The following is a 15,993-nucleotide window of genomic DNA, read 5'->3' on the forward strand; positions in this document are numbered from 1 at the left end:
CCTAAACATCCATCAATCACATGTCACAATAAGTAAAATGTCAAAATTAGACACTTAAGGTGATTCTGAATGAAAATATGAAACTAACTATTCAGAGATGGCGCTTTTATTATTTTTATTGAAAAATGCCATTTCTACGTTTATTTTCAGTGGAAATTTTACAAAACTTGGTTTGCGGAAACTTTACACTATTTTGATTGTGACAAATACCATAACAATATAATTTAGGCCATCTATGAATAATAAGTTTCATATTTTCGTTTAGAATCACCTTAAACAAAATGGTCAATTACACTGAACCTACTTTGAATTTAGTGTGAGACAAAAATTTAGACATTTTTTTTATTAATCTTTATTTTATTCACCATTTTGGGCAAACGCGGCGGCGCACGGCTCGGCATCTTTTGACAGATAGAATGAGTTTTGAAAAATTTTCAACGTCAAACCGGGGTTATGAAAAGCGTAAAAAAACGTTAATTGGGGGAATATTTGAATGAGAATGTATGTAAAAAATAGGACCTAAACATTTCCACGCAAAAAGCGGGAAAACGTAGAATTGAAGAATGTTAAAATGAGGTTTTACTGTATACAAATACCAACTTTTGTTGTACAATGTCCATTCGGATACATTAACTAGAACAAGAAACACAATGTATTTATTATTTATTCTTCCTTTGTACAACTTACGCTTTTGTTTCCTTGATACACATGTTTGTTTTTTTGATGTGGAATCTGTTCATCCCATTTATATAACCCTATTTTGTAAGAAATTTAATTTTCATTCCCTATTCCTATCGTGTAAGACATTTAGTTATGTTAACTTGTAAAACTTACGGTTGTTCAGGGGAGAGTAAAACAGTTTTTGGAGTTTTTATTCGAGACATTTTTAAAAAAAATGGATCACTGTACAAATAAGTAGTTTTACACACATATAGATTATTTGAAGTCCTAACAAAATTCCAAAATATTTGACCAATTATGGGCTTGTGCGTTTTACAAGTTAGGATGAAAATGTGCATTCTTACTTCACGGATTAATTTAAGGCTTAACTAGTTTTCAAAACAAAATAAACAATTTTAAGCGCCATGTTTTTATAAATCAGTATAGGCATATTGTATTGGTGGTGATATAATGTTTTAAACATCCGTATGTACATATGTACGTACGTTATGACTATTAATTTAATTGTTTCTTACTTTTACCATAGGACGTTGTATTACACCATTTATTTATTGCCTGCATATTGTGAATATTAAAGTTAGTTTGTTTAATTTTATTCAATGTAGTTTTGTATATGTACACTTATTCAAAATAAAAAAACGAACAACTATAAGCACTTATTAATTGTTGTATTTAAAAAAATACATTAAAAACATGCAAAACACAAAACGCTTCAACATACAATTCTAAATATTATTTACAATTAAAATTCAATATAAATATAATAAAAACTAAAGTGCCATGTCCGTTTCACGCACGCACTGTCATCCAAATACTTGTTTAACTCATAATAGCACTTTTTTTATATGCAGCTTAAACTTGTGATGTGTTATTAAAAATTTTAATGTTAATTCCGAACATTTCGAGCTACCTTCCATCATTCATTTTGTTTTAAAATTACCTTGTAAATAATAATTTATTTTACGACTACCATTTTTAAAAAAAATTGTAAATTGTAACTTTTCTTCTCATAGAAACATAATTTCCTGTGTGTAAAATTGCATTGCAATATGTATAATAATGTATATTTATTTACTATTTAAAAAATAAAAAAACTTCATCAAGTATTTTCAAACTCAAGAATAAACTCTTTTTCAAATTGTTACTATAATTTTATAAAATTTGGTTTCAATTAGGTGAATCGATTTTAAGTTTATAAAATTAATAGGTCCTATGTGGACGTACATTGTTTGAGAATCACATTTATATTTTATGTGTGCGAACAAAGCATTTAAACCCCCAACCTGGTTGACAAAATGCGAGTTTTAAAAATAATCCTTCTCTAAAAACATATTTTGGATCACTAAAAACAATGAACAATATCGTTGGCTGGATGCAGAACTATTATAAATCACATTTTTAACAAAAATCAGTTTTTCATGTTTGTTAGTTAAAATTCTCGGTGGAAGTTAAAGTAAAACCCCCTTTTTATGTTGCTCTTCTGAAAATATGAGTAAAATGCAGTTATATCTTAACCACTTCAGTAATCATATTAAAAATATATGTATATTTTTATTTTTATGAATTTATTTTATTTACTAAACATAATACCCTTCATAAAAGCCATTTCGGGCCCAAAAAAGGACCGATAGTTCATATATTATGGTGCATGGTATGGGTCAAGAAATAAAAGAAATTATTTTTTAACATTAATTTTTATTCATTATGATTAATAATTATGCCTTATAAATGCAAAGAACTATATAAAAAACCTCATGACTCGTGGCATTATTTATTTTCACCCGGGTATATTCAATAGTGGTCTTTTTTGCTGCTAAAGTTTGCCCGAGTTAAATCGGATGTGGGAATTTTCGCACATAATAGTCGCCCGAGTATACTCAGGTGTAGTCCTTAAGCAGTTAAGCAGCAGCAAGACTGCTAAAAAATCTCTGCAAACGGGGTGCTATTACATTAAGCAAAAGACAAGATATTTTAAAATACAGGTATAAAAAAAATAATCATTCAACAGATTACAGATATTGAATCCCTATTTTGTTAAGGATATCAACTTGTTGGAAAGAGTCCAAAGACGAGCTACAAAGTTGTCGTCGACCCTAAAAAAACGGCTTCCATACGTGGAGAGACTGGAAACTCTCGGTCTCACAACTCTGCAGGAACGGCGAGAAAGGGGTGACCTGATAGAGACATACAAGATACTCAACAGTCACTATAGCTGCCCAAATTTGGATCCCATGTTCAAGCTTAACAAGATGCTCGTCTTCGAGCCCACAGTCTCAGGCTGGAGAAAACGAGATTCAATCTAAATCCCCGGAAGCATTTCCTGAGCAATAGGGTTGTTAATGGTTAGAATAAGCTGCCACAAGAGCTGATCTCAATGTGTAGTCTCAATGGGTTCAAAAATGAACAAGATTTGTTTCGGAAAAGGTAAAGTGCGCTAACAACTGACTTTTGTTTAAATAGATTTAATCATATCAGCTTCAAGCAGCTCGCTTAAAATGAATACTTATAATAATGAATAATAATAATTTAACTTCTATATACTGCTTAATAATCTATTTTCCATAATGTATAAAAATAATCATATAATTAAGGACTGTTATAGTTAAATATGACTTTATTATTTTTTTAAATAAGAGAGATGTATCAAGTCTTGTATGTATTCTATGTAGACTCATGTGACATCACAGGCCACCCAAGAGTTAAAATATTTCTGCGTCCAGGTAATGATATATGACTTTATCAATAGAAATTATCTGTACATATTTTTATACTTTAGGTAATGCTAGAATGCAGTAAGAAAATATTTACATGTGTACTTATTGTGAATTTAACACGATTATAATGTATTAAGAAGGATTTTTTTTCAATTTTCATAATATTCAGCTGCAACCTTAGGGTAATAATATTTTTTATGTCAAAATGTTTTTTTTCATGCATCTTATTTATTGCAATAAGTAGGTTTGTATATACATTTTTTTTTATAACAAAGTGAATTTCGGAAATAGATCTTTTTTAATTTTGCCGTTATAATATGGGAAGTATCCTAAATTAATCTGTATAAAGCAAACCATGAAAAAAAAAATTCACAGTTTCAATATTTAAATAAATACCAACTGTCCATTTGAAAATGTGGTTACATAAAATGTGTATATTAAAAACATATTTTATCGAACGATTTTCTCATAACTAATCACTTGTCCCAACTCAACACAGGACTTTTAGTCCCACGGAGTTGGGACTTATGTCTCAAAAAATGTGTAATAAACTGTGTTTAAGTAAAAAAAATAAATAAATAAAATAAATAAATAAAAAATGTTTTTACTACTTACATCAGTTTTTTTTAACGGCCACCATTCTTTCATTCTTGTTTATCCTTTTAACCCCGCTTTTTACTATAACTGTTTTGTTTTTTTTATCTATAAATTTTTCTTTTGTATATTTGTATTACATACATACCTACTTAAGTAAATGTTGTAAATAATTCATATTAGCATAAAAAACTATCCAAATTCATTTGTATATAAAAAAGTATAATATCTGTAGTTTAATTTGCTGTAAAAATGTTTTTATACAACTTTCTGTTTTTACTATACATGAATATTTTTGTATTTTATCGATTCGATATAGGTTATGTTAAACAAACATAAAATGAGTATGTATAAAATTTTAAATTTATACATAATATATGCTTTTGTTTGTACGTACCAACTATATGAACTTCACTATAATTTTCATCGCTATGCCTGCATCTCAAGTATTGTATTCATAACAAAATATTATAATACAAGGGTTAATTAATATGCTCTTTACCTGACAAATGTTTCTCGAGTTTTGGGAATAAACGGTAGTCACTGGGAGCTAGATCAGGTGAATATAGTAGGTGTTCATCCAATTCAGACCCAGCTTTGTGAATATCAGCCATTGACACTAATGCTTTGTATGCTGGAGCATGAGTGGTGGTGTATAGATGAGGGGTCGGACACGTTCTTCCAGGAAGCTATAGAAACGTTGGAGCATCGCTGTAAGAAGTGCATTTAAGTCCATGGGAACTACATCAAAATATAAGGTACAAGAACTTTTTCTCATCCACTTCGAAATAGGTCAGGGGTGGAGCATATAAATCAACCCTCGTACGTACTCCGTCATCTACTTCCAATGTCCACCAACTTGAAATAAACTCCCTTTACGGTGTTACTCATAATGTGTGTTTATTTTTTCTTTCCCTAATCCGTACAATTTCCAAGAACGCAATTACATATTTTTAAACTTTTCAATATTTTTAGTGAACTTGTAATTTGAATTATTGGAAATATACAAATCATGCTTTTAACCAATTATTTAAACATTGTCCAATCGATTTATAATCCCTATTATTTGTGTTGCTAAATTCTTTGCCTATTTATGACTTTTTTGCATTCTTTGTACATTTTTATCATACATTTAGAGTTGTAGTCAACGATTAAAAATTGTATCTATGACTCATTCTGAAAATAAAAAAAATACTGTCATAAAGAATGTACTTATGTATTTTTTTTATTTTTTATAAAAGTTGTCACTGGAATGAAGTAAATTGAGTTGCCATTCTAATTACTTATTTATCAACACAATTTCAATATCCATCACGAATCTCTATTGAAACATTGCCTTTAATTGTTATCAAAAAGTTTATACATACTATCATTAAATTTGTTGCAAGCCCTCTTCATTTAACACTGTACAAGAATTTTTGTGACTTCAGAAATGTAAAGGATCTTATGTGTCATTTACAAAAAAATATATACGCAGTAGTTTTAGATTTTTCCTGAATACATGACCTACATACATAACATAAACATATTCTACACACATGAACAAAAATATCTCAATACTAATTTCAGAAAATAGTGCAGCTTTAGGTGATTAATTATTTATGAAAATCTTTTAAGTAAAAAATACCCTCAGTATTTTTCATCTGTTTAAGAAATGATGCAACGGCATCTCGTAGCTAATGGATTCACATGGTTTTCAGTAATTTATTTTGCGTTAAAAACACAATTAAAAAATTATGGATACATAATAAACCCGATCAAAATTACATGAACATTTTTCAAACAAATCCTTGAACTTTTCTGCCTATCCACCGTGTATAATGATAATTTTATATTAAAAAATATATTTAAAGGTATTCTTACAAATAATAGATAGATAATTGTGTATTTTTACTACAGTGTAAAAAATATGTTGTGGAACATATATTATGTGAAATATTTGTACCTATATTACATCGCTGTAACGGATTGCATAGCATTCCAATAATTAAAATAAAATATGTTTTTAAACTAGTTTTAAATTTTTTTGTGAATTTTATCTCAACTGTATTTTGTTTTTAATGTGTTATTATAGGAATGTAAAAATAGTGTATTTAAATTAGAGGCAATTAAATAATATGCATAGAAACTGTGTTTTATTTGAACATATCATTTTTAGTTGAAGTCAGAACAATTGGCGTGCGTGCATGAAAAGATGTATGAATGTAGAGGAAACTAGGTTTGTATGTGGCTTGTATCCAGGTGCATAAGGAGAGCCTCCTATCGGACCGTATTACGGGAAGGTTAAGAACAGGATGCCTCGCTCTACAGAGAATTAAAACTACCACGGCCAAACATCATTATACTTATATAGGACGGAAGCTTTTCAATAATTTACCACAAAATCTGTCAAGAAATAAATTACGGAAAATTTAAGGATAAATGAAAGAAAAGCTTCTTGACATAATTAACATTAACTGTATTTGGAAAATAAAGATGTATGTTTGATACATATGTGGCTGTGTTTATAAATTTATCTGTTGTGTTTTTATTTAAATTTTCTTAGTGTTATATTTTCTCAATTTTTAAAATTGTTTAATTTTTTATTAATTTCATTATCTTGTTTTGCATTTTTTGTTTCTTTTTTGTTATTTGGAAACTTGCCAAACACAAGAGCCAGACTCTTTTTTGGCAAGTTCAACCTTAAGTGTTCCATTTTTTTACTGAATGTATTGTTTATTTATGCTAATAAAAGTTTTTATTTTTAAAAAATGTAATTGCGGAGTTATATGGCATTCTATCCTCTTACATAATAGTTGTTTAGTTGATTGTCACACGGATCAAATAAAAGATAACAGTAATTTTATATAAATAAACCTAGCTCTGCTTTAAAAATACTGTTTTAATCTACAACATTATTTTCCAGGCTTTAAAATCAATAAATACCAAAAAAAATATATTCCTTATGTAGTCTTGTGATTTTTTTACTACAATATTTTTTATTAAGTTTACTTTAAATGCAGTTTTGAACACATTATATAACTCATACCATCCAACATTATGGGAGGGCAAATCAATACTTTAATATAATTGTGCCTACAGTTTAGCCGCATTAGAACCCATTAAAATTGTATCATTTATACTTACATATTCAGGATACACATACCTCAGGAAGCTGAACTTTTGAAGCTTGGAGAAATCTATTTCCAGCAATGTCTAAAATATTTTTATATGTGCCAACATTTATTTCCTATTTTTTTTTATAGATCTAGTCAAAGATTAAATAGTGCTTTAACTTATTATTATTAACTTGAAATCCCTTACTGTAAATCCAGACTCGGGTAAAGACACTCATTATTCATAGCTCCGAAACTGTTCAATGCATTTCATAAGGACAATGTGATAAATATTAGTTATTAGAATTTTTTGATTTAAAATTTTGGTTGAAATTATGTATAAAATAACAAATTTAAATAACTTCTTTTTTAATGAATTACATATACTTCTGCTGTGGTTTTCTCATTTTTATTGACAAAAAAATGTGTTCTAATATTAGCACTTATTTTTTTATATCTATTGTATTCTTCCAGTAGCCTTAATTGAAATTTAAAATAAAATGTATACCCACACACAGACCATGCCTTTGTGGGATTTTTTGTGTTTATGTAATAATGTATTTGCAACTTATTGTAATATGCAAAGAAAATAGTATAATAAATAAAAATTTTAAAAAATTTAAATTGTAAAAAAAAATAATTCATTGCAACAAAGAGAAGAGTTGAAACTCAGACCTTTGATACTGATTTTGTGACTCAATCCGTTTTATATATCATTGTAAAACATATTGAGTCACTAAACTTTATTTGATTGTTTCCATTATAACAATTAATAATTATTTATTTACATAATACTATCAGTATTTGCCTATTGCACAAAACATTTAAATCACTAAATATTCATATTTCAAAATTTAAGTCTGTCAAGGCATCAAATTTTTTTTTGTAATTTGTATGGACTTACCTGTTTCGTTTTAGTTATAAATAAATATACACACTTATATATTTTGATCGTCAATGTATTCACTGTTGCATAAAATATCACAAATTTACAGCCAATGTTGATAAATTAACTGATTTTAAAAATGTAATTGAATTATGAAAGTGAATGATAATGAAGGTAATTATTAATTATAATTAAACATGATAATAATGAAATAATGGAAATGCAAAAATGTAAAAAAATAATACTAAAATACGAATTGAATAATGAAAATTAATAATACTAATTTAATAATGAAAATTAATCTAAAAAGCAAGTCAGAATATTCTCTCCTAAACACAAACAATTAAGACATATTTTTAAAACATAAAGAAATATTAAGAGTGATAAAATTGAATATTAAAAATGATTAATACAGAAAACTAATTTTACACATGCTTTGGTCATAGCATTAGAAAATAATTGAATTAAAGTGTATTGTCAAAATGTACTCTAGGCTCACTCGAAAACAACCTTGGCATTCTTAAACAAGGCCTCGACAATCGGATTCTGTATCTCCGCTTCCATACACGGGCATCTGTAGATTCCCACAGAAGTCAACTCGAGACAGTTCTTGGAAATAACCGTCAATAATTCCATAGTCATATTAGTTATTTTCGACAAACTTAGGACCTCCAACTGGTGCATGTTTCTGTTCTCGAACAATTCTATCAATGCGTCGTTTGTGAATTTAGTGTTGTTCCAAAGGATCAGTTGGGTCAAGTTGAGACACTGGAGAAAAGTTAGGCTTCTGTTGGTCAAAGTATCGCATCTGAGGATTCTTAATTTAGTAATATTACGGCAACCCGAAATATACCGGCATACTTCGTCAGTGTAACCCTTGCCGTAGATCCCCAGACTCTTCAGTTGATCTTTTCTAAGCTCCAGCAACTTGATAATATTATCTTGAGAAATACGCCTAATCTTCTCGATGAATATCTCTGTAAGCTTGGTGCAGGTCAGGAAGCCGTCGAAGTTGGTTTGGTGAAGACCAAAATCGGACAAAAGAACCATTTCTAAGTGTTGCAGCTCGAAAAAGTTGATGTCGTAAGGAACCATGTTGGATCTGTTTCCACAAACGTAGCAGTTTCGGATCTGGAGTGACTTCAATTCAGGATAGTTGAGAAGATCGAGGGCCAAGTTCTCATCAGCGGCGCACATTATCATCTCGAGCCTCGTTAGTTTAGGGAGACGTGCCAGGACCTGATGGATTTCCTCAAAGTCCACTCTACGAAAAACCACATTCCTGATCTTCTCGTGATATTCCTCCACTAGTGCTATAACCTCGGGTAACTTTGACCTTTTGCCATCGTAGGTGACAGGGCGATTCTTCCAAGAATAGAGGAAATCATTTGTATGCTTCCATTTTTTACACACTTCTAAAGCGATGAGAAGGGTTTGAAATGGAAGAAATGAGAATATCTTGACCAACATTTCGGGTGGTAAGTCGTTAATATGCATCCTGAATAAGGGATTTTAATTTTGTTCCCTAAAACTAACCCACCTGAAATAATAAAATGAATTTAGTAGATTTCTATTTTTAATTTACTAAAGACTGGAGCAAACATTTTAAATATGTTTATTTACAGGCTCAAAATACGAATTATTAACATTTTAAAAGGGTAATGTATTTCTAAAATAATTCCATATTAAGTACATAAAATACCTTGATTAAAATCAGCTGGCGACATCGGCACAACCTCGTCAATAATGATCGTAGTTTTTTTGGAAGTGGAACAATAATATTACTATGCCTACATAAAACCCCTACCCTCAGAAGAGTAGTGTTTCAATAATAATAATATTGCAATCTTCTTAATATTTATGAGTTTTCGGGCAATCACACTTTGTATAATGCTATACGTAAAATATATTTATTCCATTTCGATCTTTGACCTCGTAAGTGCCAAAAAATTTTCATTTTAAGAGAAATAATACTTGTTATGTGTATGTATACTATTATGTATTTTCGTATTTTGGTTTATTTTTAAGTTTTGACGTTTGCTTAATTATTGCCCGGCTATAAATAAAGCTTGCCAGTGTAAAAATACATATTTATGTCCCTACGCTTGGTGTTTGTTTTTTCTAATTTTTAAACGAATTATTATTTTAGGATTCAAAGTAAAATTGAAACCGTATATTGAGTTTATTTTTTGAAAACCTCTGCGTAAACCAAATTTTAAAAAAAATGAGAGTATTGTAACCACAATTTTTAGTATTGCCATAAAAATAATGCAGATATTTTTGCGGTGCTACGTATTTCACTACTGGCAATGTAATATTCGATGTTTGACGGAAGATCGAAAAATTTCGCACTTTTCGATAAAAATAGAAATAGGTCCTCCCGCACCTTCGTTTCGTTTAGATTCCGCGAGAAGTGGTCGCTTTTGCGGGCGCCTACGAAAATCCACTGCGACGTTCGATAGAATTAAATTTAGTTTTTAAAGTTTTTGCAGAACAAAATGTTCCATTTGAGAAACGTCGCGAAGACGGTCGTGCCCCTAAAGCACGCCTCCCAGAAGGATGTTTCGAGCTTTTTGAAAGCCGTACCTTCCGCAGTGAGTGTATTCAACTCCCGCAACTATGCTGACCACCAGATCCCCGATAGGCTCAAAGACATTCCGACCAGCGCCAACCCCAAGTTCTTCGACATGGTGGAGTACTTCTTTCACAGGGCTTGTCAGGTCGTGGAAGACCAACTGGTCCATGACATGAAGGGGAGGATGAACGTAGAAGATAAGAAGAAGAAAGTGAAGGGTATCCTCATGCTGATGCAGCCCTGCGACCACATTATCGAGATTCAATTCCCTCTGAGGCGTGATTCTGGAGACTACGAGATGATCCATGGATACAGGGCACAGCATTCCAGTCACAGGACACCCACGAAAGGAGGTTAGTCCTTAAACTTCTGACTTTAAGTCATAATTATGCCGAAATAATTCAAAGTTGAACCTGATCAATTAAAACAATAATTAATATTAATTTCGTCACAAGTTCGGGTATATCGATCGCTGCGAAGAAAATAGCGTATTTCTTTGTATTTCAGTCCTTCGTACACGAGCATTATCTTCAATTTTTATTGTGTAACACCTTTGAATGAGGCACTCTACTGGATTATGTATATATTTGTCCAGGTGTATGTGAAAAAATATGCCGCAAGTCTGATAACGAGTATTAAATTCATTTTAGTTTCTGATTGGATTCTGGTTGGGAATATTTATCGCGTTGTTTCTTAATTGTTAATCGTATAAAATATCTAACTAGTAAAACTCTCAGCGGCGAAATATGCCCCTATTATAATAGATAAAGGATATAAATATACCATGTATACCTTGAGTACGCAAATGAGGTGAAAAGCTTTTTCCTAAATATCCACGTATTTTTATTCATTTCTTTATCACTTTTTAACCTTTGACTTTTTTTATGAAAATTCTTTAAAAGGTAGTTTTGTTTGATCGTTAATTTAATTTTTCGTATTCGAGCGGATGATGAACACAGTTCTGTGTAAAATAGAAACTGGCAGAACCATAGACGATTGTTTTCGACTCGATGACTCTCGGATAAAAATCCTGAATTCTGATCAAGGAAATCGAGTTGAGAGAAGTCCGACTCAGTGATCAGCGCGTTTGCCTACCATGCTTGAGTCTTGAGATCCTGGGTCGGATTTCTGGTAAGGTCGACATGAAATATTGATTCAAAAGCTGGTCTCCGATTCCAATTTCTCCGCCGGCAAATTCAACGTTTATTTTTATTAAGTATGGCCTAGCTATACTCACCAAGTATAACATGTTCTGAGATAGGTAGCAATGATTCCTCAGCTATTTTTTAAAAATACATTTCATTTAGAATATTATATCAGAAATATGTATCCAGATATATTGCTTCACAAATGGGTGGGTCAGAATATTAATGGATCAAGTCCATCGATCCTGATTCTGAGATAATTAGACCTAAAGTTGAAAGATGTTTGTAAAATCCAGGGATGTTTTCGCTGCAAACACTTACTTTATTTTGATAGTTCATTAATCAATTTAAATAAATAGACAAAAAAGGAGTTACACAAAAGCTTTATTAATCAACAATATTTTGAGTTTGTCCAAATTTTTGTAGACAAGGACTGGATTCAACTCCCTGGGGAGCTGTTAAAATTAACATATTACAACAGAGATGAATATCATTTAAAAGAAAGTAATATAGAAGTCTAGGCATCTACAGGGCTTATGACCTATCATTGGCTGGTTTAAGTGGCCACTTTACACACTGTGTAACATTCACCATTCTGCCCATGTTCGAACACCTAAATTCCTTCAATTCTTTCATCTGTTGATGAAGTATAGAAATTGAAAAAATAACATTTTCAGGCATTGCCTATTACGTAGGTGAAATAATTCAATTAGATGAATCTCACCCGCATAAATAAAGGTTTCAGCTCTTTAACTTCTGTAAGTATTCTGAATTACTGGACAAAGTAAAGTCTTAATCTGAACTCATTTTTAGCAATCAACAGTCAAAATAATATTACCTCTGATGGTGAACGAGCTGTCAAAATGGACATGATTCACATGATTCAATATTCTGAAAAGTTTCAAACTTTGATCTCTAATCAATAGCAGTATTGTCGTCTATGAAGAATATTGAAAAGCTACTCTTCTGTTATTAACACTCCAATCAGGGCCGGTATAAAACAGGAATTAAACATTCATCTTACATTTTATATTCAAACCAAAATTATGTTTTCTCTATGAAAAATTAAGATAAATTTGTGATCTACTCTGTTGTGTCAATCAATATTTCCGCGTGCACAATAAAATTTTAGAGAAATTAACAAATTGCTTTTTTTTTAACCTTATATTTGTGCTATGATTATTTTTTTTCCCATCGTGAAACATTACGCGGCGACATCACGAATGCACGCGGCGAAAGTGGGGCATAGTAGGCGGATTATTGGACACAGTCCGATGTATTCAAATATGATTCTACGCTCCTTCTGGACTATTCTTAATTATATGCAGGAAACTAGTTTTTAGTCTGTAGATAACTTCCCATTGGAATACGGCCCCAGGGCAACTCACCGAAGAGAACTAGTGACGTCACGCTCGGAGTAATTAAAAAAAAAAACTATACTTTAAAAAATCGTAGCGATGATAATACGATACATAAAAACAAAAATATTTAATTTTGGCTTAGATTGATATAAAAAATATACAAAATAACTAACGAACTTCTCATTATTCGATGTAACATATTATTATGAGCATTTATATTTTAACATTTTCCGTAATCAAATAAATCACAATTGATTAAATTATTTTTGATATTCAGCATTTAATACTATACAATACTTCCAAAATAAAACTATTAAAATGATAAATTTTATGATATCATCATCATCATAATCATAATTCCCTTTCCGCATCTAATGGTGCATAGGGCACTGTATTAATACACCAATCGCAGCATATCTTGATCATTTTTTGTTACAAAAGTAAGATGATCGGATCAACGCTTCTGGTACCAGTCCAGGGACTATAAAATATTCTGGTGTGAAAATACCCTTTCAAATAAATATTTCATATCAACCTTGTCGGGAATCGAACCCGAGACCTCTCGCATGGTAGGCAAACGCACTGACCATTACACCACGAGGCCGACAATTTTTCGACGGTCGACACGACCGACGTTTTCGGCCGACACGACGCCGAAAACATGACGAAATTTTATGACACAGTGGTGTAATGGTCTGACTGATGGATTGACTTCAGCCTCTTGCACGTGGATTCCATGTTCGATCCCCGGTGATATCACAATAATAATTATAATAGGCAAGCGGTTCTGATATCCTGTTATTATATATTTTTTATTATGGGGCTTTAAAAAAATATGCTAATGGTTTTATGTTTTAGAAACAATACCTCGATTATGAACGCTATCTTCATCTGTATATATCGAGACGGTATACTCAACTTCTGTACTATCTGTATCTTACCTCGGTATGTTCTACCTACTTGTCATATCGACATCATATGATCGAAACAAGCCAATGGAATGACCGCAAACAATTAGTCCGCGTTCCTTACGTCATTGACATTTAAAATAGTTCTCATTTATATTTTAAATAAGCTTCTGTAATAAAAAGTGCTCACTTCAAAGCGATTATAAACTCCAATAAATATCAATCAAAGCAAAATATGCTCGCTTGAACATGAATTTCGTATGACTTTTGGAAATTACCTAGACGGTACGCTTAACGATCATCTGTATGTATCTACCGATCGACTACAAAGCCGGCTCCTTTAACGTCTCGATACATACACTCGGAAAGATAGTAAAACAGATGGAAAAAATATAATAAATAAATAATATTTTAAAAGTGGTAACTTTCTAACGCCTAGATATTCTTATTTGTTAATAGGACAGAATCTAGCGACATTATTTTCACATATAGGCGTTCGTTTTATTAAAGTGACAGTTATGTCGGAATTTAATTCGACTTCAAAATTGTATTATTTTTCTTTTATTTTTAATAGGCTTTTAAGAAAAATGTGCCAACCTCGAAACGATTAAAATTTTGGATAAATCATAATTAAAGCAAAAATTGCTCGGCGGAACAAAATTTTTGACACTTTAAATGCGTAAATGAACGTATCGAGGGGTTCTAGACCCGTCGCTATAAACCGATGTACTTACATCAAAACTTAATTTTTTTTTTAAAATTTTCATAGAGTCTTTATTCAATAAAATATACATATTATTACAATATTAATACATTATAAAGAAAACAAAGTATTAAGATATATTTTGTCCTGATAAACTATTCAATAATGGTTTGTCATCGGGTGCTCAGACATTAGTTTTAATTAGTAATCAAATAAGAATAGTACAGACATAATACCGTATACGTATAAAATAACAAACATAAAAAATAGTTCAAAGACTTTTTATTTTTTTTAAAGTAAGAAAATAGAGTAAAATAATACAATTAAAATTGGTATCGGTAGTGTACCTTTAAAGTCGGTCGGGAGACTTTTATCTTCAACTATGACGTCATTCTAAAGCTATGTCATTTTAGAGCGTAGATATGTATACCGTGACGTACGCTTTCCCTTGTTTCATATCGATGTACCTACCCAAAACTTGAAGGTGGGGGGGTCGGTAGTAAATATTCATAATCGCTCGAGGGAATTTATCTTTAACTATACCGTCAAGGTGAAGGTATGACGTTTTTATCTTCCCATCATAATCGAGACCCAGGATCGTAAAAACCCTATTAGTTCTACTATCAACAGCTTGGCTTGATTTAGATTATCATTTTCACGAATTCACTTAGTAAATACTGTACTAATTACTGATTATGCTAATAATGGTGTACTGAATCTTTTACCCGTAGTTATAAGTTTACTAACAGTAGGTTTTTATCATAAAAATGTCAGTATTATCATGTTTTAGAATCGTTATCCAAACAGTATTACTTGGTGGTGTATAAATCCGTATTACGTAAATATGTAGTACTTGGTGGTTAACCCTTTCAGACTAAATTAATTTCTGTGGATATATATATTTATTCATTTTATTTATTTTATATTTTTATATTATACGGCACAAATGCCTTTTACAATATAAAATATACAAAATATTGAGTTAGTTAGATTAATAAAATTAAAACAATATTAAAACATGGGTATAAAAAGAAAAATAACAAGAAATATATATTTATACGTGTATGTATGTCAGCATACAAAGATGTCTTCTCTTTCGGAAAGGCACCATGTCTTACAACCGTACATCAATATGCTCCATACATATGTCTTGGCAAGTTGCTTGCGGAGTTTTAGATTGATATTATTCTGCCTGCCCATAACGAAGAATAATAATTACCTCGTTTAATTTTAGTGAGAAAATATATTAAAGGTTTATGTCAGCTGGAAATCCATCAGTGGTGATTTTTCAGGCTTTTTCGGCTGAACTTAGTGACGCGGTGTTGACGCGC

The 15,993-nt window shown here is 30.8% G+C and overlaps 2 protein-coding genes across 2 annotated transcripts in view; one reads left to right on the top strand and one right to left on the bottom strand.

The window, feature by feature from the left end:
• Nucleotides 1-8,029: 8,029 nt before the first annotated feature.
• On the bottom strand, nucleotides 8,030-10,002 carry LOC148275523 (uncharacterized). Its single transcript, XM_088235607.1, has 2 exons — nucleotides 9,673-10,002; nucleotides 8,030-9,510 (listed from the first exon to the last, which is right to left on the bottom strand). Exon 2 carries the CDS (start codon nucleotides 9,465-9,467, stop codon nucleotides 8,466-8,468), a length of 1,002 nt encoding a protein of 333 aa, XP_088091733.1. The 5' UTR covers nucleotides 9,468-9,510; nucleotides 9,673-10,002; the 3' UTR covers nucleotides 8,030-8,465.
• A 358-nt stretch (nucleotides 10,003-10,360) lies between these two features.
• Gdh (glutamate dehydrogenase, mitochondrial) overlaps nucleotides 10,361-15,993 on the top strand; it is a 50,759-nt gene continuing 45,126 nt past the window's right edge. The window contains exon 1 of the mRNA XM_088235606.1: nucleotides 10,361-10,898. Within this exon, the coding sequence (XP_088091732.1) occupies nucleotides 10,469-10,898 (430 nt within the window). The 5' untranslated portion in view covers nucleotides 10,361-10,468. The remainder of the gene's footprint in view (nucleotides 10,899-15,993) is intronic.

The sequence above is a fragment of the Micrasema longulum genome, unplaced genomic scaffold, assembly GCF_059751315.1.
Source record: "Micrasema longulum isolate JH-2025_06_02 unplaced genomic scaffold, ASM5975131v1 h1tg001408l, whole genome shotgun sequence".
NCBI lineage: Eukaryota > Metazoa > Arthropoda > Insecta > Trichoptera > Brachycentridae > Micrasema > Micrasema longulum.